Below are 26265 nucleotides of genomic sequence, written 5' to 3'. Positions count from 1 at the left end.
AAGGCTGGGTGCCCATCAGGCACTAGTATGCTATTCATGACTTGATTGCCAAACATGCTAAGAATCCATCTTTTTTTAGTTTTGCATTGTTACTGTGTATAGTTACCAGTCTGAAAAGTACAAATGCAAGAAAACAAGAACAAACCCAAATAGATCCTAAGTGAGCTGTTCTCTACAGGTCAAGGTGAAACTGGAAAGACAAATGCCCACATGGAATTTGTTCCTGCTGTCACCTCCGGCTACAGACCCCAGTATTGTGTGTGACTGCACCACATGTGACCAGCTAACTGCCTGTTTGACTGCTCTGATGTGATGTAGCAGCTTTCTCCTGAAAATATTAGCAGAGTGGTTAGTGGCCAAGACAGAAATAGAATCTAGGAATCTGTGTCTTTTCCCCTGCCACACCTACCAGTGCATGGTTCCTCCCCTAGCCTGCAAATTCAATGTTTCCAGGTCTACTGAGTAGACTATTGATGGTTGACTGACTCCCTTCCTTCCTACTGAAAATTTGATTTATTCTTAAACATCTTGTTCAAAAATAAACACACTCTTCTCTCTTATGTGGATGTATGTTGTATGTATATGTGCATGTATGGAAGCCAGAGGTTGATGTCCAGTGTCTTCCTCTACCACTTTCCACCTTGCTTCTTAAATTATAAATAATATAATTAAATAATTTTCTTCCTTTCCTCTCCAACCCATCTTATGTATGCCTCCCCCCATTTTTGCTCCCTCCCAAATTCATAGCCTCTGTTTATTCTGTGTGTGTTGTGTGTACAGCACACATGTATGTATGGATGGATGTATGTATGTCCATAAAATCTGCTGAGTGTGTTTTTTGTTTCGTGTAGGCATATGATTTCAAGGCTGATCACTTGGTATTGCAAAATCAGTTAGGGAGCTCATCCCTGGGAAGATTAATTCTTCCTCACTCAGCAGTCCTTGGTTGCCTATAGTTCTTTGTCTAGGGGGTAAAGACCCTTGAAATTTCCCCTTTCTTTGTTAACATGTCTATACTGCCATTGTTTGGGTCTTGATTAAGTAGCATGTTATTTCAGTATCCCTAATGTCCCTGTCATTTCCAAGAATCACGATTTCACAGTAGACTTCTTAGTCCTCTGACTCTTACAGTCTTTCTGCCCCATCTTCTGTGTTCTCTGAGCCTTAGGTGCAAGAGTTGTGCTGTAGATGTGTCCACTGGGGTTGGGTACCCCATGATCAGTTGTTCTCTACATTTTGACCAGTTGTGATTTTCTGTGATGGTCTCTGCTTGCTGCAAAGAGGAGCTTCTTTGATGAGGAGTGAGAGCTACACTTAGCTGTGGGTAAAGGATAAGTATTTAATCTGCAGTTTGGAATTATGCTAGGCTATTAAAGGGTAGCAGTAGGTTCTCCTCTAAGATCTATGACTTCACTAGCTCCAGGTAGTTAACCAGGTTTCCTGTACCAGACATGATTTCCCTCCGTTGAGCAGCACTTAAGTCCAATTACGTATCTGTTGGTTACCACTGAGATATGAGCGCCACCGTTGTACCTTTAGGTATATCATACCATTACTGATCATTGCTGTGGTTCATAGGTGTAGTTCATGTTGTTCTGCTACCTTATGTTTTGAGACAAAGTCTCTGCCTGAACCTGGAGCTCACTGATTAGCAAGACTGGCTGGAGAGCAACCCTTATAGGACTCTGTTGTCTTAACCTCCTGGCACTGGAGCCTCCATAACTGGCTTTGTATATAGATGCTGAGGATCTGAATTAGGTTGTCAGATTAGCACAACAAGCACTTTACCCACTGAACCATCTTCCCAGATTCCTTTATGTGATTTTACATTGAGCAACATGGAGCTTGTTTAATCTAATATGAGCATGCCTTGCTTTGAAGAACCCAATCAGCAAATGCCCATGAAGCCATGAGTTTTCATGCAAAGAACTTTTCTTTGGCAGAAGCAGTACAGCCTAGGAGCAATATAGAACTGATCTGAATCTGACCCATGGTGCTGTTTGGTTTCAGAGAACTGCTTGACTTTTCTGAACCTGAGTTTCTTTATCTAGAAAACCAGGATAATAATGTTGACTTCATTGAAATGAGAGGATGAAATGAGCTAAATAAATGCCAGACAAGCAAGCGTTCAGTGTGGAATCTGTAGGCCGGAAGTACTGAATCAAAGCTAGTTTCTGTTCTCCCTTCCCTCATTTAGAATAGCATCAGGGACCCAGGAGGCATCAAATCTCTTGAAGTTTATGCCATAGGCAAGGATTAGAAGAGCAAGGCTTTCTGATGAGTCCCATCATAGATGATTGGTATTAACTGACTTCCCCTCCTTGGACTTATTTGAGGCCAAGAAATGCCTCTGTTAAGTCTCATTAAAAGAAAAATAACACACATAACATTGAGAAAAATTCTTGTAGTAAGTTACTTAATACTGATGCTGAAGTAGGTATGTTAGAACTGAGAGATTAGTTGAAGCTGAAATATTTGGGAAATTTTTCATGAAAGCATCAAGCATTTACCTGGACCCTGAAATTCAAAATAGTGAAGGAAGGGGTTTATCAGACAGGTGCATTTGGGATGGGATGAGTGAGAACCAGAGTAAGTGAACCATGAGACATAAACAGATCAGAAAGAGAATGTCACAGCAAAGGTAATATTCATTAGGCACCTATTAAGTGTCAAGCGCTTTACCATACGGATAATTCCAAACCCAATTATGCAATTGAGGAAAATGAGGCATGGAGAGCGCGAATAATTCTGTAAGTGTAGACCTGGTGTTTCACTGCTGTTATGAGAAGGGAGCCAGGATGTCTGAATCCAGAGCCAGCCTACCCCCTGACCCATAATGGCTGCTGACTTAGTTCCCAGCTTCCCTCATGCACTAATAAGGATCAATTAAGACCAGTCTGCGAATAAACCCTGCAAAGTACAAAATACCATGGTGCCATTACTCATGTTAATGATGTCAGACGAGAGGTGACAAATAGCCATCTGAAAATGAGGGAGGGAAAGATCCAAGACATTGGCCCTAATGTGTAGCTACATTGACAGACTGAGCCAGTGGTCATTACAGGCGCCTGGCCATACTCTGGCAACTCTGAGACCTGATAGAGCCTCACATTTCCTCTCACACGTTTCTCCAGATGGTTATTTCCAAGTCACCAGAGTGAGTATCAGAGAGAAGAAACTTGTTTGTTGTCTGGCATGTGCCCTTGCCTAGATATCCGCTTCAGTTGGCCTGTAGCATATGACTGAGGGTTTGCTCGCTAGTGGCTATGATAGAGTGTGCCACACCAAGGGCTACAAGGTAACTATTTGGCCACTTAATAAATATAGTTGTTCTAGACCTGTTCCTCTTGTATCTCTCCTTTGTTGACTCTGTTTAATTGTGAGTTGTTATTGTTTATCTATATTGATATCACTTAAATATGGACATAGAAGCACATTTGTCCTTCCTCCTCAAAAAGTAATAGCTTATACAGTTGTCCATCTTTGAGGACATGCAGTTATTTTTGTGTAAGCATGTCTGACAGAGCTGCTGACTTGGTGATTTCTACACAGACCTTTTAACCATCCTTTGAACAGATGGTGAACAGAGCTTATCTCATGCTACAGAGTCACTCTAGAGACAGAGATAATTGCATCTGTCCAGTCAGGGGCTTGGTAAGCCTGTTCTGGCTAGGATGCCACACCATCCCTGTTGGTAGCATAGAGATACCAACAGGGAAGCGAGCACTGGCCTGTACCCCTACAGAAGGTATCTGAGCTCTTGCTGGCTACAATAATTATTGATGAAGCTGGTGGATCAAAGTTGGTGTGGATAAAGTTGGACTCCCCCAAGGGCTATATTTTCAGTCTCTTGGGGGAGCAAATGACTCAATAGAACTATTTTTTTGGTCCCAAATGAGTGTAAGAGGGGAAGTGAGTTAGTACCAGCCATCTATGATGGTACTTACCACAAAGCTGTGTCTTTCTAACCCTCCTTGCAAACACAAGAGAGGGGAATCCCCAGCACCAAGACATACACGTGAATAGAAAGCACCAGAAGCAACAAAAACACCTAAAAAGGTCATCAGAAACTTGGGGGCCTCTGGAAAATCACCTCCCTGCCTTTCTGAAGAGCTCAGTAGTCAGGGACAAGGAAGTGGGCAAAGACAACCAAACAAACTTCATGCAGAAGTGACTCCGCCACAGAAAATGCACAGCACAGCTGGTAGGAAAGTTTCTTTCACGTCGTGTGGAGTTCAAAGTCATCTGACAGTTGGCTCCCTTCTTTCCTACACCTAGGTGGCCAGACTCTCTTGGCCCTGTGCTAACTGTAATATTGCTTATAGTTGGGAATTGCACCACTGGGAGCCACACTGGCTACCCTGACACAACTAACCAAGAGAGTGTGTCATTTCCTGCAGTGGGCCCAAGATGACAGATACAACACCAACACCGCCAGATTGGGCTAGAGGTGGAAACAGCACACTGGCCTGCTACTTGTGGCTTCCTCAACTGTTACCACCCCGCCCCCAACCCAAGTCCCAGAACCTAGGTGCTAACGTCAGCCCATTGGGGTCAGGGAACAATGTGTTGATAAGCAACTAGAGCTAGCCATGCCTATAGCCACAGCACCACAGTTGCTGGCCACAGGTTTCCCCTGGATGGTACATTCTGGGGGCAGTAGGCCAAAGAGAAAAGGCCTCACCATTGTGCAACACTGTGTGCTTGGTTTGAACAAATGGCAGATACTGCCCTTCCTCAGTACATCTCTGAACTCAGTGGTGGAGGCGATGGATTTGAGATGGCAGGAGTAGGACTCTTAGCAGTGCCCTCTGTGACTGGGCAGATAGATGTGCATGAAAAGCTGAGGAGCTTCTGCCTCCCTCCATGTGTGCCGCCTCTCATGGAGCCTGTCAGGGGAAGCCTGTGGCCAGCAACTGTGGTGCTGCGACCATAGGCATGGTGAGCTCTAGTTGGTATCAATGTGTTGCCTTGTAGTCTTAATGGGCTGACATTAGCACCTGCTGGTTCTGGACCCGAAGAGGGCAACTTTTGAGAAAGCAAGTCCCACTAGATAGGTTTCACTCCCAGGTCATTGTGAAGAGTGTGAATTTTTTTGGAGTGAAAGAATTCTCACCATAAACACAAAAATGCCCAAGATCTCTCCCGTACTGTTTCTCCCTCCTCTTTTCCTCAGCCACTGCCAAAGTATCTCTGGGCAGAGAAGCTTCTTAAGGTTGAAGACAGTGAGACCCAACTACAATCATGGAATTTTGAGTACCACACCAGAACTGATGCAAACTGAAACATGGTTAACATTTTTCTTTGCAGCCTCCTCCACTAACAGTCATCAGAATATATTAAATCTCTTCATAACTTTTATGGACTCAACACTTTAGAGTACAGAGCAGTCAGGCATATTTCCCAGAACTGCACAGCAGATTAAGGTCAGAGCCAAAACTAAATATAGGCAGGCTGCTGAAATTCCAGAGTCGTGTTTTCTTCAGGCAAAATTGGAGCTTGATGTTTTATGACAAATGTTTAAAAAAGGAAGACCCTGACAGCATATACATTTTCCCAGATAACCATTGTCTTACAGTCAGTCCTGCACGATGGGAATAGCAGACCGACATCCTAAAGCCTTATCAGTCCTTTATTCTAGAACAGACAGTTGATATTCACTGAGGTGAAGAGGAAAATGATCTTTTTTTCATCATGGAATGATTTATAATTTTCCAGAGCTTGGCAAAAACTAAGCCAGTGAATAGTAAAGCCAGATTTGTTTTTGTGATGCTCAAATTCCAGAATATTTAGTCTGACTTTTCCTCATAACAAATGCTGGATATCTCTTTCCAAAGATGGAAGTGGGTAGGAAGAGAGTTTGAGGGGTAGGGACCTGTCCCTGGGAACATAGCCTTTGGTGGGCCTACCCTGTTCTTAATCTATTTCCCTCTGCTCATGCATGTGCGGGGTTACACACACACACACACGGGAGGGAGGGAGAGAGAGAGAGAGAGAGAGAGAGAGAGAGAGAGAGAGAGAGAGAGAGAGAGAGAGAGAGAGAGAGAGAGAGAGCAAGAGAAGGGCTCTCTGGGAGCAGAAGAGTTGGGATACTTCATGGTCAGGAAGCAAGAGGAGGGCATACTGAAAACCACTCCAGGGCCTTTCCCAAGCCTCGGTGTGATGAAAGGACTCATTGAACCTGAACAGTTTCTTACAGGAGAGTTCCGGCCTCTGTCTCCTTCAGATCAAGGAGTCCTGTAAGTTTCAACAGAGCCAGAATGAAGATTCAGAAAGCCTGACTCACCCTAGGCTTTGTTTGGATAGAAAGGCCAGATCACTGTCATGCCTGCATGACAGGATGCTTTAAGGTACAAAAAGTAATATTTTTACTAATGTTGCTTGGAACAGATAGACCGTTTTCAGTACAAAAAGAAAGATTATGCCCTCAGAGCCTGTAAAGGGCAGTGGCCTGTCATTGTGAAAGCACTGTGCTTGTGCTGACTGAGGATGTGTGCAGTGAGTCCCCACATTCTCATCAAGCTGCTCTTTCTCCCGCTGGCCCTCTTCTTTAATGGTCTGACTATTTACAAGCACTGCACCCAGCTCTCCTGGCCCAGTTAAGGTGATTTTGAAACCCCACTGATTCTGTGTAGCAGGCTGTGGCCATTTTCTGCCAGGGAGTGGGCAGAGGAGGAAATGGTGTTCTGAGCATAGAACTCCCTGAAATGCCTGAGGTCACTCCATGGTTTCCTTTGCCAGTCTACCCGTTAAACTCTCTGCTGCATATAGACATGAGTCCCATGAAGAGTTTGGCTTCCAAGATACCCCTGGCCTTAGAAATAACCAGTTGCACATGTCAAAAAGACTGACACAATGTATGTAGACTCTCTTACATGCTTGACTGAAGCTATGTGCCTATGTGGCTCAGAGTTACTTATTAGTATGACTAGTGGCTTATAATCAACAGGCTTTGGACAGTCTTTTAGTATGTGTCTGGACATGAGACACTATAGTTAGATCCCATGATAAATGGATTGAATTCTCTAAGCTAGCACATCGAGGCATGGAGAAGCCCCTGTTGAGTAGCCCTGGGCTTAGAGACCCTCTCTCCTCTTCCTACTGTTGCTTTAGGAAGGAGTCAAGTAAGCCTACAAGCCCCTTTTGTCATCTGGACTGTTGAACACAGAAAGGTAACTGGTAACTAATTCACTCAGTGGAAAATAGAGATGATAAAAATCTGTCTCTAACATGCCCACACGCAAAGCTAATGATAGCATTTGTCATATTCGTGATGTCTTTAAAAAAAAGTCTGACTTGTTTGAAAAAACCATGTGGAAACCTACTATTTTATAATCAGTGTGTGTGTGTGTGTGTGAGAGAGAGAGAGAGAGAGAGAGAGAGAGAGAGAGAGAGAGAGAGAGAGAGAATGTGTTAATGTATGCAAGGGATTATGCTCATCTCAGAAGCAAATAAGAAACCCAGTACAAGATATGGGATCCCTCCCCTCAAGTTGTTAATCAGAGGTATCCTAGAGACCCCCAAAAGAATACAAGCTATTACCATTACTCTTAATGATAAGACCCTGTTGCTGAAGACACTATACACATTGATCATAGGATTTAGAGAAATTAAGTCCTTACTGACCAGGAAGCTTCCTCTGCTGGATAGCTTTTATAGTACTGTAAGGTGCTATGCAGGCCACTGGAGGAAAAAGTTATCAACAGTCTTACCTAGCTGTGGACCCTGGGAACTCTGGGAACTGCAAATAATGACCCCCGTGGTAAGATATGTCCATGGGTACCATAGTGGCCTTAATGTTATAGAGTAACCAACAATTTCTGATTTAAAGCCTACACCACAGAAGGAAACACATGCTTGGTACTGTAAATCTGGCTAAGAACCTATGGTGGGATACTCACAGGCCCCAGGGGTAAGCCTACTTCTAGTCTCTCATTAAACAGACAAGGTATGAAACCATTTTTTTGGTTGGTTTGTTTTTTGTTGTTGTTTTTGTTTTGTTTTGTTTTTCTGGTTTTTCAAGACAGGATTTGTAGACCAGGCTGGCCTCGAATTCGGAAAGATCTGCCTGTTTCTGCCTCCCGCATGCTAGGATTAAAGGAGTGTGCTACCAACACCTGGCCAAACCATTTCCTAAACTCATATTTCTCTGTCTGTAGGATAATGCCACTCTCAGATTTCATCTGAAGTTTCCTTGTGCATTCGATGGTGGTTAATACATCAACTCACAATTGGTCAAAATGTAAAGAATAAGTGTTAGAAATGCCCACCCACAAGTGACATGTCTATCTGTATCACACTCCCTCCTCAAGGTTCGGGACAATGTAGAAGAGGAGACAGAAAGTTTGTAGAGGTCAGGGAAGACCAAAGTGAAATGGTGTCTTCTAGACATGATCAAATGACTGTGCTCATGAACTCACAGCAGCTATAGCTGCCTATGCAAGACTTGTACAACATCAGGCCAGTCAACACTGTAGCATGAAGGGAAGGATTCCCAAGTCCCCATCCCAGCCTGAGGAACTATGGACAATTGGTAGTTTATGGAAAAAGACAGTCACTTTTCTCTAAGAGGGTAGTTACTGGTAGTCAGCTCGCTCCAGTGGATGGCCCCACACTCAGGAATATATAAACAGCCCAATTAGAGTCAGTTATTTAAAATTTTTTAAAAAGGACACAAAGTTGGAATAGTGAGATGGGTAGATCAGGGAGGAGTGAGTTGGGGAATGAATGTGATCAAAATACATTGCATGAAATTCTCAAAGAATTAAAAATTTTTAATTGACTTATAGATATTGAGTTACTAGTTTGCTGACCACTAATAATTCTTATGCTGCTAAACAAGACCAGATACTACATTCTACCTGTTCTTCCCTTGCTGACTACAAGCTTTGTCTTCTTCATTATCTTCTAAGAGTTTAGTAAAAGGCACCCTTTCTATCAAAGACTATGCCTTTGGGCCTGGCAGTCCCCAATTCTGTTCTCTCCAATTGATACCAATACTCATGGCTATTGTATACTTGATAGTCCTAACACTGATATTTCTAATCCTTCAATGTAGTGTGGCTTAAACTAGACACTTAAGTGGCCCATTGAAGCAGACTGTATTCTGGACCAGGATCAGTAATCTAGAGGATGGTGCGAGTATAGCCTTGTATCATAGCATAGCTAAAGATAGCTCAACTGCAGCCGGTGGTCTGCACTGGGCTCATACGCTAGTAGAGTTGAGCTTAGATGTTCATGTACCTTGACCCTTAGGCCTGATGACCAGTTTATTCTGCTCCTACCCTCTGTTAACAAAGTATCTGACAGTTGCCTTTTTAATACTTAATGGAAGTGAGTCACAATCTTCCTTACTAGTTCCCATCTCATTTCTCTAATTTCTAAGTCTTCTCTGTGATAGCAGTCCCTAATGTGTTGTTTATGAGTCCGTATCTTGAATTTACTTCTTTTTAGAAGTATTTAAAATATTTCCTTTAAACGGGCATTGTGCCACAGTGTACAAAAAGATAGAAAGGATGCAGTTATAGATGATAATGCAAGAGGAAACTTGGGATGCAAGATATAGAGAACAAAGGAAGCCTGAATATGTGCTGTTGACATGAGCATGGTCATGTCAAAGACCTGGTAAACTCAAATTCAGAGGGATGGCAGAACCTTCCTCAGGAGACTAAGTGCTAGCATTGACAATGTGTGCTGAAATTATCAACCATAGTTTTCCCTCAACGGATATTTACAGTCTGAGACTGTTCCCATAGAGACTGCTCCTATGGAGAGTAGCTAAATCTGTCCCTTGATCCAGCTCTACTCCATAAATTCTGCCTCCTTGTTTATCTGTATGTAATAACCCCACATCCTTGTTCAACTGTCTATAATAAACACAATGAGATTCCGGGTGCTATGGTTTCTGCCCTATTCCATGTGTTTTCTGTCTGTGTGCCCACCTGTCTGTCTTTTATTCATTTTCTGGCCACTCTAATCAGGTTCATCCCTGGAGCCATGGTGGGCATGGCATGGAGACTTTGAAGGAAGAAATGTCCTCCTCTTTATGTCGGGATGGAGTATTAACAATGGGACTCATGGTCTAATGTTCCATGGGGGTTCCTTTTGTATACAAATGTATATTTATGCATCCTATAGCCAAGGCAGTGCTAGAAAACAAGTAAGTGGTCTCTTCATAAAAAAATTTGAGTCAAGTCAGGGCTCCTTGTCCCCCTGCTTAGTAGTAGGATGGCGTTCTCCTAAGTAAATATTGAGCCAGACTCAGCCTCCTCCTGATTTCAGATGAAACCCTTTTTTCCATGAGTCCCCCTCTGGCTTTGTAGTATAGTTGATGCTGATGTACATATGTTGTGTTTTCAATTAGCCATGCTTTTAAGGAAATGGTAGAAATAACAGATACACTTTCAATTGAAGTTTTATTGCTTTTAAAGATATAAATAGCAAATGTATGTACTTTGTCAACAGTGAACAATATGCTGTACAAAGGGGCCACTGACTTTTGTTTGTGAATTTTTTGTTAAAGATGAGAAACTATCTTTACAATTTTTTAACAGATTAAAAACCATCCAAAAACACCCATACAGGTACATAGTGTCAAGCTATTATGTAAAGTTGGGCATGAGACTTCTGAACAAAGACTTCTGAGTCAGCAAAGGATGGCTAGGAACAATGGTGAGGTACCATTTGCTATAGGTTGGGTACTGTGATAAAGACTTTAACTAAATTGTCAAGTCTAATACTCAAGCTCCTGGGGGTTAAGTATTGTCACATCAAGAGACGTTACACTGGCCAGTGTCATATAGGTCAGAAACAGTAGAGCCTAGATCTGAACTCCAGTCTGTCTAATTCCAAAGCCAGTGCCTTAAACATCTGTGCAAACTGCTCTCACACAAATTTATGTCCAAAATCAGAAGCCCCAATTGCTCCAGTTGAACAGTTTATGAACAGCCCTCTCAAGTGTCAGTCGGAACTCATTTTCAGAAACCAGACAGTGTTAAGACTCTGTTTATAACTCTGTAGTAGTATTTTATAAGTTATTTTAAGAGCATAGTTTTCACGTCTCCAGATTGCCTCAGAGAAAAACACATCTGTAGGCTTCTGTCCAAGTTGTGATTATTTGTAATTGATGCTTTTGGAAGTGTTTCTGTTCCATCGTTTTGCTAAACACAGATTTAGAAATCCACACAATTCCATCACATGATGTGATTAGCAAACCCCCGAGTTTCCAGGCAGTGGATGCCTTTCAGCACCTTGGCTTTAAGACTCATCATAACAAGGGAAAGATAATTGGCACAGCCACTTAAGAGAGAAAAGGTTGTCTTCTCCATCTACCTCGGTGAAAATGTGTATTTTCCTTTCTTGCCTTCCCTGTCCTCCTCCCCTCTCTCTCTCCTGTCATTTTTATGCTGGGAACCCAACTCAGATCCTGTCAGTTGCGAGGCAGGTGCTCTGCCACTGAGCTGCAACCCCACTCAGGCAGCTATTTTGAAGCCATCTGTAGCTTGCTAGAGATTTGCAGACTGTTACCAGTTCCGTACAGTAAAAGCATCACCTTAGTGCGTGTTTCCGTTACAAAACCAACATTGAAAAAGAGTGATGGAAATATTTTAGCTGATGCCTTCTCATTAGTTTATACGGTTCTGGAGAAGTCATGCAGCTCCCTTTCCTCTTAATGTCCCCAGTGTATGTGGTGACAGGCTTTTCTTTACATGATAGGTACTATATTCAGTAAAGTCATATATATATATTGCTACCACATGGTTAGAATTCTAGTCATTCACACCACACCATCATCTGCAAGAATCCCACAAAAATGAAAGCTCACTTTTTATTATCATATTCCTTATTCTAAACCTAGCCAACTAAAAATAACCTTGAAATAGTTCATAGGAAGCAGCCTTCATGTCCACAGGTAACTGATCCAATAAGCATAACATAACAGAGAGGTGTTGAATATGTTCAGATGTTTGGGCAATGATATTTGCGAATGAACAGACTGTTGTTATTGGGCTGGTCCTAGTGTTATTCACTTTAATTTCATCTCTCAGGAGGCCAGCATGATATCCATAATGAATTCCAGGACAACCTGGACTACATAATGAGACTCTCTCTCAAAAGAACTAAATAAATTTTAGAAAGAAGAAAGAAAACGTCATTTTGAAACTCATCACTTTGTACAAAGAATATATGCTAATAAAGGTTTTTAATAAACAAAATCGAGGCTTATATATCTAGACTTCTCAGAAGTCACAATCACAAAAACTAGAACAAACAATTTTTTGCTCCTTGGTAGATAAGGAGTGTAATATTATTAGAGCAATGTCAGTGTCTCACTGGCTTTGCTTCAACTAAGTATCTCTCTATGATCTTTTCACATAAAATGTTTTAATATTTTACTTATTATTTTATGTGTATGAGTATTTTGTCTGCATGCATTATGTGCACCTCAAGCATATAGTTCCTGCTGAAGCAAAAAGAGGGCAATAGGACACTTGAGCTGAAGTTGCAGGTGGTTGACGATTGGCCTGTGAGTGCTGGGAACTGAACCTGGGTTCTCTGTAAGATCAGCAAGTACTCTTAACTACAGAGTTGTCTCTCAAGACCCTTTTTACACAAAAGTTTGTGGTTAGCTTAAAAAATAAAAAGACTAAGGTTAGTGAGAATGCTCTGCTTTAAAACTAATGTCTGATATAAAGATCATGATTTAATGTTCAGTTATTAGAGCCATGTCTCTGAAGCATCCTATGTTATTAGCTTCTATGTCATCCTTCTAGAGTAACTACAATGGCTTCTGAACATTGACTTAATACCAGGTACCCCATTGAGTACCTCATATTGATTATCTCACTTAAATCACATAAAAATTCAGTAAGATTGATACTACCTTGTCTGTAGGACATGGGGCTCAACAGTTTAGTAACTTTTCCAAGGTCCAGGCTGTCAAGAGTCACAATTTGAATTCAGCTATAGTAAACTATGAAGTTTATTCTATACATTACGAAGTGAAAGCATAATTCTTCACTCATACCCTTCACATGAACAGTTGTTATTTCTAGGCATCTTCACTGAAGACAGCCTATGTGATTCTTTCCAGTCTAGATGAGAAGTGGCAAAGCAAAAGACTATGAGGTGTGGGCGTGGCAAATACTGTGGGGGCTCCTGGAAAGTCTGACCAGCACTGCAGAGTAGCTGGAGACTCCGAGTGTCCTTGATATGACTCCTCTAAGACCTTGTCTCTACTTATGGAGCCCTTCAATCTTAACCTGACCTTGTCATTCTACTCCCCTCCCACCTCTCAATTAAGCTGCCACTGGTTCAGAAAAGCTGGGTCATGTGGGTGCTTTGCAGTGTAGCTGGAGGTAGAGCACTTGGCTAGCACAAAGCCCTGGGTTCAATCCCCAGCACCACGAGAATTTTTTAAAAGAGATTGTTCTGTTCATATAAGGATGACAAACCCATAAGCTAACCCTCTCGATGGACCAAGACAGTTCTGTTCTATTAGGTACACATTCCAAGCACTGAATTGTGCACAAGGAGACGTTTCCTTCAAGTGACCAAGATGCCCAATGGTTCCTACTTGTGACGGGAACTTCACCCCCAGAACTTTTGAAAATGAGTGTGTTCTCGGAATTTTCTAACAAAGAGTCTGCATTTTATTTTCTCTTTAGATTGTTAAACAATAGAATACACTTCACTAATGGAAATTTTTAGGGGAAAGAAAGTTTCTTGGCTTACCACATATAAAAGCATTGTATAGCATTGGGTCATGTGAGGTAAGTTGTTTTGGAGTCCTTTCCAGGAATTTTAAGTGCTGCGAACTTTAGTTTTTAACAAAGTCGTGTTGAACTTATGCCTTAAATGTATAAGTGACATTGCACTTCTTTGGTTTCATTGACTAACATAAAAAGAAGCCTATGTTATTCTTTCAGAAATGAATCTTATTTCTGTTTCACACATTGGAAATAAGCCTGACTTCGGGGATGATGGGAACCCAGTGGCCTCCAAACTTTAAACGATTACTTTAGAGTCTTCAGTACCTCCATAGCTTAGATTTGGGACCTAGTTTTCAAACGATTGATAAACTTCATAAAATGTTGGTGTGAGCATCTTAATTCTGGTTTGTCCTCTGCTTTTAGCTACTGTTATAACACTTCTCAGTCTGCTCAGCATTTGGGGAGACTCAGCCAGCCATGTTAACTCTGAAGAAAGCCCACCTGCTTCTGGTTTCTGGGTTTTGAATATCACTAGGTCCTGCCTGAAGATAAGCTGGTGAAAGTTAGAGCTGGGGTTTCCCTACCTGGCTTTATCACTCTCCTCCTGAACCACAGTCTGCCTTTTGATAGCTCTAATAATTAATTTGGTCTTCTCTCTTTCTTCTCCCTTCCCCCTCCCTTTCCCTGTCTGTTCACAGGTTATCTTGACGAATCAAATTACGACCCATCTGAGTGGAGCCCTCCCTTCTCAAGCAGACCTGGTGTCTCCAACTGATGATTTGTCCCCGTCTGAAGGTAAAGGATCTGTCCTGGAGAGACTGAAATGTGATACTGACATACAGCCTCCTGCCTCCTGCTGAGAGCTGGGAGACATAGCTACCGGGACTCCGGTCAGCGCAGCCTGCTGGGGCCTGGTGATTTAGGCTTGGACATCTTACCGGGCACCTGATCTATTCTTGTCTGTCTCTGAGTGAGTTCCCTTTGAGTCACCTTCACACACATTCATCATCTCTCTATCTTGTCAGCCCTCTGTGGTGCCTTACTAACCAGTTGCTGTGTCTGAGACTGATGCTCCAGCATTGCCTTTGGCAGTAGTCCTATTGCTATCTCCCCTTCTATTTGTACTGAGCACCACTGGACTGCCTAAAAAGAAGTGCCACGGTTCCATGGGCAAGAGATGTGACATTCCTGGTCAGCTTTATGGAAGGCAAGACAACGTCTCCACAGCTGTAAATCTGCCCATTTTCTCTACTACCTCCTGCTAGCAAAGGTCAGACTGGCTGGGATTTTGAGGGCAATGAACCTTGAGTAGTTGGGGGAACTACATCAGCAGCCAGAAGGTGGTTTCTATTTTGGCGAAAGTCCTCCCTTGACATTTCTGAGCTTTTCTAGTTGCAGTTGAACTAGGGCACAGTGCTAGGGACCTGTGTAGACCCACACAGCTCTTCCAGGCCCACTTTCCCTCTCTGCTTTCTGAGAACTGGTCATGATGGAAGACAGGGGACTCTCAGGCCTAGAAAGGCTCCTGACTGCCTGGCAAGGAGTCTTCACAGATCGGCACCACTTTTGTCTCAGGTTGGAAGCCCTACATGCCTGCTTTTTGGTGTTCTTTTTTCATCGTGAGAATTACTGACATAGTTATGAAACTGTATAGTGTTCTATGTCCCTTCTGTCTACGTTCAGTGATCTGTCGCCCTCCCGCCACCTGAGCTGAGAACCTCAAATAGCTGGAATTCACCTCCCCTTCAACTCCTCTCATCAAGCTGGCTTCAGATTTCTTTCCAAACATGTCTTTCATGTGTCCCGTCGTTTCCTTTGTGATTCATGTAATGATCGAGTAATTTATTAAAACTCATAATTGGCTCGGCGGGCAGTGGTGGCTCACACCTTTAATCCCAGCACTCGAGAGGCAGAGGCAGGCCGATCTTGTGAGTTCAAGGCCAGGCTGGACCCACAGCCTCCAAAATAATACAGAGAAACCCTGTCTCGTAAAACCAAAAAAAAAAAAAAATATAAAAAAAATCCTCATAACTGGCTCATTTTAATAAACCCTGTAAAACATTCTGTTTCCATTCTGCTGCTTGGCCTTCCTCCAGGGTGTCTCCCTCCTACTCAAAATGCTGAAGATGCTCTTTTCTGAGGATGTGCTAAAATAAGTGCACCAATTTGAAAATATCCGGGGGGGGGGGAGAAAATATCCAGGGACTTAGAGTTTATTGTAGCATCCACATACTTCAACGTGGGGGTCAGCAAGTGCAAAAACTCCAGTGTTTTTCTTTTGAGTGGACCAGTTTCTAGAACCCCACTACACAAGGTTAATCCTTCTGAACCCTTCCAGGTCAGCCCTCCTCTGGCTGATCAACCCACTAAGTCCTTGAATAAAGCGTCTATCTCAAGTATGCAATCTTATGATGCCCTTCCCTCTGTTTCTAGAACAGCATTTCTCTTTTGTTCTCTCGTCTGTCTTTCCAAGGCCACTCCTTGCATAGAGCCTCCTGGCCTGCAGTATTGGTCTTGCCCTCTCCCTCCTCCGCATCCTCTCTGTCTGCTTGGATGTGTAAAGAAATGCTCTAAGAAGGTTCACTTTTCATAGATTTTAAAACAAAACTGGTAGATATTTCTTTTTGGTGTTAGAGAGTGAACTTACGGTCTCACACATATTATAATAGCAAGTGTTTTACTACTGAATATATAACCAGCCCGACACCATGTTCTTTTAGTGTGCATGTTTTATCACAGTGACCAACCGAAAGTCATAGGCATACTGTAAGCAGTAAGGGAGATATTAAGTGAGTACCACAGAAAATAGTGACCGGCACTCTGCCTAGGAATGTCATTAAAAATCCTTATACACCACACACACACACACCTACCTGCCTGCCTGCCTGCCTTGTTCAGCTCTGAGGAAACCAGAATAGAATATCTTGCTTCTTTACTTGAAAATACTTCTTTTTCTTGGCCCCCTGCTTTATATCAAGCCAAAAAGTAGAATAAAATGGAGGGGAAAGAAATGGCTTTGAACTCCAGTGTAATGGCGACAGAAAATGAACTGTTCATAGGAAAGGGAGTTCCTAGCTCATCCTTAGGTAAACTAACCATTCCTAATTATGAAAACTCTAGCAGGAACTGAAACAGTTGGTGTTTTGTTTTGTTTTTTAAGGCATTTTTCTTGTATTGAGGGAACATGTAAAGAGGACATAGAAATATTTTTCCCAAAGTTTATAATGGAGTTACTCACCAGTGCCTTAAAATAAATAGATTTTGGCTGGAGGAAAGCACTTGCCTAATACACATGAGACAGTGATATTTTATGCCCAGAACTTCAGACAACAAAACAAAATAAAACAAAAAACAAAAACAAAAACCACACCAAGGGGGAGGGAGCATTTCTTAGAACATGCATTCTTGCTCAGATATTTTGCAGTGGTTCTCAAGTTTCTATGAGATGTGAAATGTATGACACAAAATAGAATAAACTGCTTGTGGATTTTAGTCCTTTATTTGGTCACCTTTGCCCGTGTGGTAACTATGACCATCGGCAGATCTTTTGGACCTCAGTTTCTTCTGTCTGATGTTATTTTGAAGGAGTCAAAGATTGTTCAAGTCTTTCCCAGTGCTGACACGGTGAGGTGGGGCTGTGGCTGGGAAGCACCCAGCCACGGGTGGCTCTTCTGGTTTCCAGAGTCCTGTAATGGGTTTCAGCTGCAGAGCAGAGGCCCTGACTTAAACCATGCTCGCTTGAAAACTGGGGTGAGAGCAGGCAGCCAAGAGCAGCCAGTAATAAAATGCTCTGGGTTGACCTGAGAGGAGCACCCAGCAGGAGCTGATCCGGGAAATGAAGTCCCTTCTGCTCTGATGCAGAAAAGGGAATACAAGTGACCTGGTCCAACTGAGCCATCTCTTCTGCCCAAGCTGATCCTGAGCTATTAATATCTGCCAGCTGTGGGCCCAGAGCATCCCCTGCTGAGATCAAAGGCACCCCTATCTTAGCTGGAACAAGGTCATCTGCACAGGGCTATAAAAGTAAGTCCTGGCTGGCTCTGAGGATGGCTATGGGGGGAGGAGAAGTCAGGAGATGGGAGGCACTCTCCTACTCCTTTCATCTCAGCTGACCAGCTGTTGCCCTCCCAGTGTTTGTAGAGTTGAGAGTTCTTTGTTTTTGTGTTGCTGCCTCAGCCTTATTCAATTTGTGCCTGGGTTGTTGTCTGGATTAAGCACTCCCAGTGCTCACAGTTTAGGTCCACAATCTGAGCTCCTGCGTTGAGGTTTTGTTCCAGTGTTGAGTTACCCAGCTCCTGGGTAGAAAGGCCAAACAAGGGAGGAGTGGATCCCATAGGCCAAGGCCTTTCCCAACTTACTCTTGCCTTACAGCTTGCGCCTTGTGAAGGAATTCTTAAGAGGTCATATTCAATTACTTGGCATTTTGCAGTCTGCCTTTCACAAGCTCTCTCATTAATTCAAGAATATAGAACTTTCAGTGCTCATGCAAACTTACAGAAAGTGCGAAGTCATTCCATCCCAATGTGCTTCTCAATATCTCTGGGTTACACATGCTTCCAACTGTGTATGTTTGTATGGAAAAGATACAAGGAGAGACAGGTAAGCCCAGAAACATATACGGAGTGAGAAAGAAGCAATACAGGGCGAGGGTGCATGGCAGGTCAGCAATGAGGTCATTTGCCCCATTCTATAGATTAGGATTAAAATCTCACCAGTGGGTTGATCTTTAGACCACTTTATGGTCTTACAGTAATATCAGGACTGGAAAAGAATTCAAGAATGTTCTATTTGCCCAACCTGATGTTTCCCAAAAGAGTTTGGGTAAAAATAATTTTCATTGTTTTTACATTTTCCATAATTCTAAACCTGAGTAGGTACTCTCATTCAAAGTATCTTTCAGTTTTTTGTTATATTGGCAGAAACCCTGACACCTACATTGTCAGAGTTCAGTTATTTCAGCTTTTCAGTTTCTTAGCTCTTGCTTCTTCCTTGTAGTCACTGAAGAGACCACAGGTTGGGTCCCTTCGATGCTGGGCCCCAGTCACAGGGATTCTCTCCCCATATTGATCATTAGAGACAGGATCTAATGATCCAGCTGCCCATAAATGCATATACTACACTGATCTGGGATTTGAACAGAACTAGCCACGTTCCCATATCCTGGGGCATAGTTGGTAGGTGACATTGATGTGTAGTAGCAAAACTGAAGGTCTGCTCAACCCACACCTTTGGCTTGCTTTCTTCTCATGGGTTAAGAGGGCAGTGGTAACTTTTCAATACGGTGACATGGCCTGCTTGAGGAGTACCAGGTGGCTTCATGGGATGGAAGGCATTAGGAAGCTTCTATCTTGCATTCTGGCATCTGGCATGTTGGTATCTTCTTATCTCTGTTAGTAGTCTTTGGAAGATTATAGCACATGGAAACTAACACTTAAAAGTGCATGGAAGGGTCAAGGATAGAACAAAAGAAAAATAAAATGCACTTCTTACTAGAACCAAAAGTGTTTTTTAGTTTCAGTGCTGGAATGCCTTTCTATTCCTGTTGCAGTCAAGGGAATTGATGGCTGATTTCATTTGCAAGAGAAAGTATTTTGGGGATTCATATTCCCTAACAAGCCACCCTTGCAAAAAGCTGGAGTCCATTTGAAAGATTATATGCAAGTGTGTGTGGCTTGTGTGTCTTTTAAAATAAATTTAGCAAGCAAAAGCAGCTCAGAATGGTTGGGGCGAAGCAGGGACTCGTGGTTGTGAAAGAAGCAGACTTCAAAGCGTGGTATGAATTTTCTAGTTTTATTTCCACTCTTGCTTTCCAGCTGGATCTGCTCTGGATTTACTGCAGGATGTTTGAAAATGTGGCTCCCTGCTAATCTCAGACAGTTGCTATGATCAATGGTTTCTTTCATTTCCGATAAAAAACACTGGTGTTTCTGCTTAAATTGTGTGTACTTTCAGCTTTATTATTTTAGTTGTGATTTATTGTTCTGCATTACCCAAATTTGTAATCCATTAACCACAAACTTTTGGGTGGGTTGGTCAAGTTAGCCAACTCTCCCCACAAGTTAACTCCAAGGCCTTTCAGAGTTCAAGCTCACACTGAAGTTCATAGGTTTGTGTATATCATGCAGACGAGGATGTGGGGGGAGTGGGTTCATGCCCACTCTTCAGGGGTTTGATGTATGGCTATAATTGGAGCCTTTGGTATAATTGGCACCAGGTATCACCATGTGACTTTGAGGTTAATAGTAACAACTGTTATTACCAGCATTTGCATTAGCATTTCCATAGTGCTATAAACTGTCTTAAAATGATGAATTTCTTAATTCGCCTCAAGCAACTGAAGCATGAAGGAGAGAAGGGAATTGTTCAAAGCCACACAGTGTGTGAAAGGGACAGAAGTCACCATGCTTCCCGTGAAACCTTTGATTTGGTCACTGCAGTGCCTCAGGAGTAAGTTTTGGATAAAGATTTTAAGGCCCCAGTGATCCTTCAGGTTTTTTATTCCAAAGCCACAGACATATGTCAACATACAGGGCATTTCATGTGTTTCTCTTCAGAAGGGCACACACATCTGCCCACATCTCACATTCCCTGCATTCTAGAATTTGTGGTACTTGACAGTGCCTATATTACTTCCAGCAACTGTTTTTCAGATGCCATGGAAAGTCTTAATTTATAGAAAAAAAAAAGATTAAAAGCACGAAAAATGTGTGGTGTTTGGCTAAAGAAAGTCTAAATATTATGTGAGGCAGGAGAAGCTGGAGTTGAGAGAAGCTGGGCATAGCCTACAACGTGTCAGAAAAGCTGTAAATCTTAAGGGGTGGGTTGAGGGTTTTCAGCAAGGAGCCAAGGAGGCAGCAGAACCATGGCTGAGGGATCAAAGCTGAAAGGGAACAGTAAAGTCAAACACCAGGAAGTACTTTCAGTCAGGAGATCTGTACCCATTGGGAGACACAGGTGAAGCACAGGTGTAATGTGCAGCCACATGAGACAGCAGGCAGAACGAAGAGTTGTTGGGGTGGTTTTGGGAGACCGGGACATATGTATAGTTTTTTTGTTTTGTCTTGTTTAAATTTCTAAGGTTATATTTCCTTACAAATGTGTGCACTCATGTGTATGTGTATGGCACACTGGCACACACATGTGGGCAGGTCAGAGAACTTGTGGGAATTGGATCTTTCTTTCTACCATGCAGGTCCCAGAGATATGATTCCGAAGCATCTACCTAATTATTCTTTATCAGTTAAAAGCTCGGGAGTCAGATATGGGGGTAAGAACCTGATCAAAGAAGTAGCAGAGAAGCAACCAGTGACCTCCTCTCTCTCTCTCTCTCTCTCTCTCTCTCTCTCTCTCTCTCTCTCTCTCTCTCTCTCTCTCTCTTCCATCTAAAAGGGTCAAGAATCTTTCTACGCCCCACTCTGCTACTTCCTGTGTCTCTCTGTATGTCTTTGGTCCTCTAAAACCTCTACAGCTAATTTTGGTCAACTAGTAGCTATCTCAGCCCACTGATTCAATGTATATTTTATTGTCAGTCTCAGGAGTATCAGAATGTGACCAAAATATTCCACAGCAAAACTGACCATCAGGCTAGTGAGCCCCTTTACTCACTAAGACATTCTTATGGACTGTGTTTTGTTTTGAGACAGGGTTTTACTACATAGCCCCGGTTGGCCTTAAATCTGTGGTCCCCCTGTCTCTTGCCTCTCAGATGCTAGGATTACAGGCATCCTTCTCAGTCTCTTGCTCTGGGACAGATATTCGTATTTTCCCTTATTCTCACACCTCTATAATTTAATATCTGCCTTCCCAGATCTGCATGTGTTTTTCTTAAGGGATAAGGGTCAAGAAAATCAAAGTTATGAAGTCACCAAACCTAGCTTTGTTGGTTGCCTAAGCTGCAGAGGTAACCGGACCAAAGAGAATGATGTGGTCCTGGAGGCTTTCCAGTTGGAAGGAATCTCTGAGAAGATATCCTTATTGAACATCATCACAGAGACTTCTATATGAAGAGTGGGAGGCCAGTGGGTCAGACTGATGATGAGAAAAGTAGCTGATTTATTTAGTTCGTGCTGTTAATGTGATATGCAGTACTTTCAGAATACATTTGTAGAATTGACTGGGATTAGCAGGTGGAGTGTCACAAGGCCCAGTCAGGTAGAGTAGCTTAAGAACAGCCCAGCCAAACTCTGGCCTAGGCTCTTAATGTCAATTCCTTCCAGAGCCATGTGCTCAAAGAAGATGGGGAACTTCTCCAATTAGATCTCCTCCTCAGTGAAAGTGCGGAGCACTTACATTTCTCCACCAGAACCTCTCTTCTGGTGGTTCTTGGGCTTTAGCTATAGGGTCTATTAATACCCATGTCTTCTGCTCCTAGTTTCAGTTGCTCTGGGTAATAAAAAAGATTTTATTAGTCTCCCAAGTTCTGAGCTGTTGAGGATAGGACAGTGTTGGTCGAGAGATCACAATTTGAGGATCACCGCTGGTTCAGTGAGTCTCTATGGAAAGCATCATGGGTAGCAAGGCAGGTGTGTTTTCATCTGAATTCTCACTAGATTGCCAGTGGTGTTCCCTGTAGGCTGAGATAGAGAAGATACTAGAAGGTTTCAGAAGTCTTTTGAAAGCAAGGACATAAGGATGCTGAAATACACTTTTAAAAGGCAAGTCCATAAATAAGCTACTAGTATGCATGGACCATGTACTGTGTGCCTGGCACTGTTCCGCCATTATCATATAGAATCCTCACAACTCTATAAAAAGGTAGTGTCCATTAATCCCATCTTAAAGACAAAAGACCTAGGCCTAAGGCCTAGGACTTATATGGCAGCAGGTAGAGCCTGAATTCCAACCCACAGAGGCTGGTTCCAAAGTTTACATTTTAATCTACCCAGTTCTTCTATAAAGATTTAGTTGAGATTCTCTTATCTATATGTAAGTAGGAACCAAAATATAGCCAAATCATATGGGAATCAGACATACTGAAACTTCAGTCATTTTATTCACTTTTATCTGCACTTTGGCTTTCCATTGTACTCTGCCTTGATCTTAGGAACTAATTGGTCCAGCCGACCTGGTCATTCTATGCATTGCTTATACTTTCACCCAATCAGTTGGAATCAAGAAGTCTTCTGACAAATGAAATGTCTGGTGCTCTTCTCTTTTCACGAGGGCCCAGAAAGTGGGGAAGGACCCTGTGCTGCAGGCACAGCATAACGTCTAACGGAGGGACTTTGCCTGATTGAGCAGGTGTTAGGATAACTTGATAACAGGACTGTGCTCTTTCTCTCAGACCTGTCCATTCTTGGTGTCTTCTCCTTTGAGGTTTTAGTCACCTGTCATGAGCCCGTATCTTCAAGCCAATGTACTGATTTTAAAAAATGTAAAAAGCTGGCCAGTGGTGGCGCATGCCTTTAATCCCAGTACTTGGTAAGCAGAAGCAGGGGGATGTCTGAGTTCGAGGCCAGCCTTAGCTACAGAGTGAGTTCCAGGGCAGCCAGGGCTACAAAGAGAAACGGTTTCTAAAGTTTGACTTCATGGGGAAGAGAGATATCTTTTGTTTATCCAGAGTTCACTATTTATCCTGAAGTATTAACTGTTTGTTTAGATATGGGGCCTTAACCTAACTGCAATTACTTTACCTCATATGTGGGGACATATGACAGAAGCACACTACTGTTGATGACTTAGGACAGGTGAAGGTGGAGGAGCCGGTTGTCAGCTCAGTAACTGAAAAGCATGCACTGTAAATTCTACACCCACAAGCTGTATTCTTGCTATGATCTGAAAGAAGCTGGAGTAGAATTACTATCTGTAGGGGAGGCTCTAGAGTTATGAGTTAAGTGCAATTTGTGTGTGCGTGCTCGTGTGCACATACATGCATACACATATTCACGTGCACGACATTTGTGTGTGTTGAGCAGTTATTGATTTTCTTAATTATATTTCCATCTATTAGGACCATAAAAACAGCTAAGAGAATCAATGTTTCCTAGCAGTATCACTTTTGGCTATAAAAAATATGGATAATACCAAGGTGGTTAGACTATTTTGTTTTTAAATGTGATCTATAAATAAATAAAGCTGAAAAATATCAAAATAAGCTGAGTGTGGTGATGCATGCCTGTAATTCCAACATGGGAATGCTGAGGCATGAAGAACAAAAGTTCAAGGCCTTCCTGGGCTACCCACCAAGGCTCTGTCAAATACAAACATGGCATGATAAAATTACTTTGTACAAATAATATATTCCAATAATAACAAATGAACTGACAAGGAGAAGTTGTTCTCCAAAGATATTTATCAGACATATAATTGAAATCTTCAAAGGTAGAGCTCAAGAAAAAAAATGTCAATGCTGGACTGGTTTGGATTACCAGGGGTAGATCCAAAATCTGGATCCCAAGGGAGACGTTGCTTGTTCCTCCGGGGATCAAACTGAACCCTGAGAGAATAGCTTTCTCTCTGAGATGCTACCACCAAATTACTGTAAACCAGCAAGAAAATCCTATTGTGTGAGTCATTAAAAATATAAGTTCCATGAGATAGGACTTTGTGCAGTCTTAGGTCCCCATAGACAAGAACACTGACAGGAAAGAGAAGTTACTCAACATGTCTGGTGGGTGAATGAGGCATCTTCAGGCAAAAGGGGAAGTCATGCTTAGAGCTGTAGGCCTAAGGCATGACACAACCATTGTCGTTTTTAATAACTTCACACATCACAAATGCCCCCAAATTCCTTCAAAATGTATCAGCACTAATTGTAAGATGAGCAGTGATGAGAGGACAAAAAAGTGTCAGACCAGAAAGCACAGAAGTTCAGTGACTCAGCTTTTGAAGATGGAATCTCCCGCCCACACAAGGGTGGTGACTGTGGGACTTTAGTCTTCTACTCTCAGGATGTTTATTAGACACCTATGGGCTATTAGCTCCTGTGTTAGACGGGTGCTGAGGACTCTGAGACAGACACTCCAGTCCCTACTGATTAGGAAGCTCACAGGTAGTGGTGTGTGTAATGGACAGACTGGTAACGAGGTGTATTTAGTGCCACAATGGCTCAGGTTTTTGGGAGATTGTGATGTGAACACATGAAACTCCTAGCTTGGGGTTGGGACTCTGTAGAAAGAGTGTACAGCAAAAAGGAACTTCAATTGGACCTTGTAGGATCCTTAGCAGTCCCTAAGAAGAAAGGAGTGATACTTCAGGCAGAGTTTTAAAGGAAGGAAGGGAGAGAGAGAGAGACAGACAGGCAGATGGAGGGAGGGAGCAAGGGAGAAAGGAGAGAAGGAAAGAACTGTGATTGGATAAAGATATAGATAGAGGTGAAGGCCCAACTGTCAAAGATCTCCATCAAGCTAATCAGTTAGAGTTTGTTTAGTGAGGCTGGTACCCAGCCACCAAAAAAGAGGAGTAATCAAGCCATTTTATAGTTGGGTGTTCTTTCAAAGTTGACCTCCCTGAAGAAAACTGACTCTACCTCCCCCAGCAGTCATCAGTTGCCAGTAGGGCCTCAGCCAGGAAGTGTGACTTCATGTGTCCCTCCCTGCATCTACACTGGGAATTTGACTGGCTTGAGCTCCTGCAAGTCTTATGCATGAAGTCACAGCCACTGTATGTTCAAGTGTGCAATGGTGCTGCTGTGTCCAGCAAATACTGTTTCACTGCAGATGTTCACCACCTCTGGTTCCTATAATCCCCACCCCTCTCCCTCAGTGATCCCTGAGCTTTGGAAGGAGAAGGTATGATATAGATGCCTCACTTAGGGTTGAGGATTCCACAGTCCTCTGCATGTTTACCAGTTATGGGGCTCTGGGTAGGTCACTATCTACTACAAAAAGAAGATTCTTTGATGAGGGTTGAGAAATCCACCCATCTATTGGTAAAAAGATAAGAATGCCAGGTGTTGCCGGGTGGTGGTGGTGCACGCCTTTAATCCCAGCACTCGGGAGGCAGAGGCAGGTGGATCTCTGTGAGTTCGAGGCCGGCCTGGACCGATAGCCTCCAAAACAATACAGAGAAACCCTGTCTCGTAAAAACCAATAAATAAATAAATAAATAAATAAATAAATAAATAAAAAGAATGCCAGGTGTTGGTGGCGCACACCTTTAATCCCAACACTTGGGAGGCAGAGGCAGTCTGTTCTACAGAGAAGAGTTCCAGGACAGGCTCTAAAGCAGTACAGAGAAACCCTGTCTGGAAAAAAAAAAAGATAAGAACTTGGGGGAGTGTATTCTATGTCCATTTAGCCAATTAATGAATGGTCTTGAATTCCACCCTAGGACCTAGGACCTAGCTAGCCACAGGGTTTTGGCTAGTGTTGTCTGAAAGAAGGAAACCTCAACTGAGGAAATATCTCCACAAGGTTGGACTGTAGGCAAGCTTATATGGCATTTTCTTAATTAGTGACTGATGTGGGAGGACCCGGCCCACTGTGGGTGGTGCCATCTCTAGGCTGGTAGTCCTGCGTTCTATAAGAAAGCATGCTTACTAAGCCATGAGGAGAAAACCAGTAAGCAACACTCCTCCATGCTCTCTGCATCAGCTCCTGCCTCCAGGTTTCAG

General features: G+C 42.7%; 1 protein-coding gene across 4 annotated transcripts in view; it reads left to right on the top strand.

The window, feature by feature from the left end:
• The window catches only part of Rad51b (RAD51 paralog B), a 536305-nt gene that overhangs the window by 372461 nt on the left and 137579 nt on the right, over positions 1-26265 (top strand). For all 4 annotated transcript variants that reach the window (XR_005876241.1, XM_013115333.3, XM_021228781.2 and 1 more), the window contains exon 9: positions 14411-14507. Coding sequence is in view for 3 of the 4 variants with exons in the window: in XM_013115333.3 (XP_012970787.1) it covers positions 14411-14507 (97 nt within the window). In the remaining variant the exon portion in view is untranslated. The remainder of the gene's footprint in view (positions 1-14410; positions 14508-26265) is intronic.

This window comes from Mesocricetus auratus, unplaced genomic scaffold, assembly GCF_017639785.1.
Source record: "Mesocricetus auratus isolate SY011 unplaced genomic scaffold, BCM_Maur_2.0 Super-Scaffold_15014, whole genome shotgun sequence".
Classification (NCBI taxonomy): Eukaryota; Metazoa; Chordata; class Mammalia; order Rodentia; family Cricetidae; genus Mesocricetus; species Mesocricetus auratus.
The sequence above is the reverse complement of the archived record's forward strand: the minus strand, read 5'-3'. Positions and strand labels throughout refer to the sequence as shown.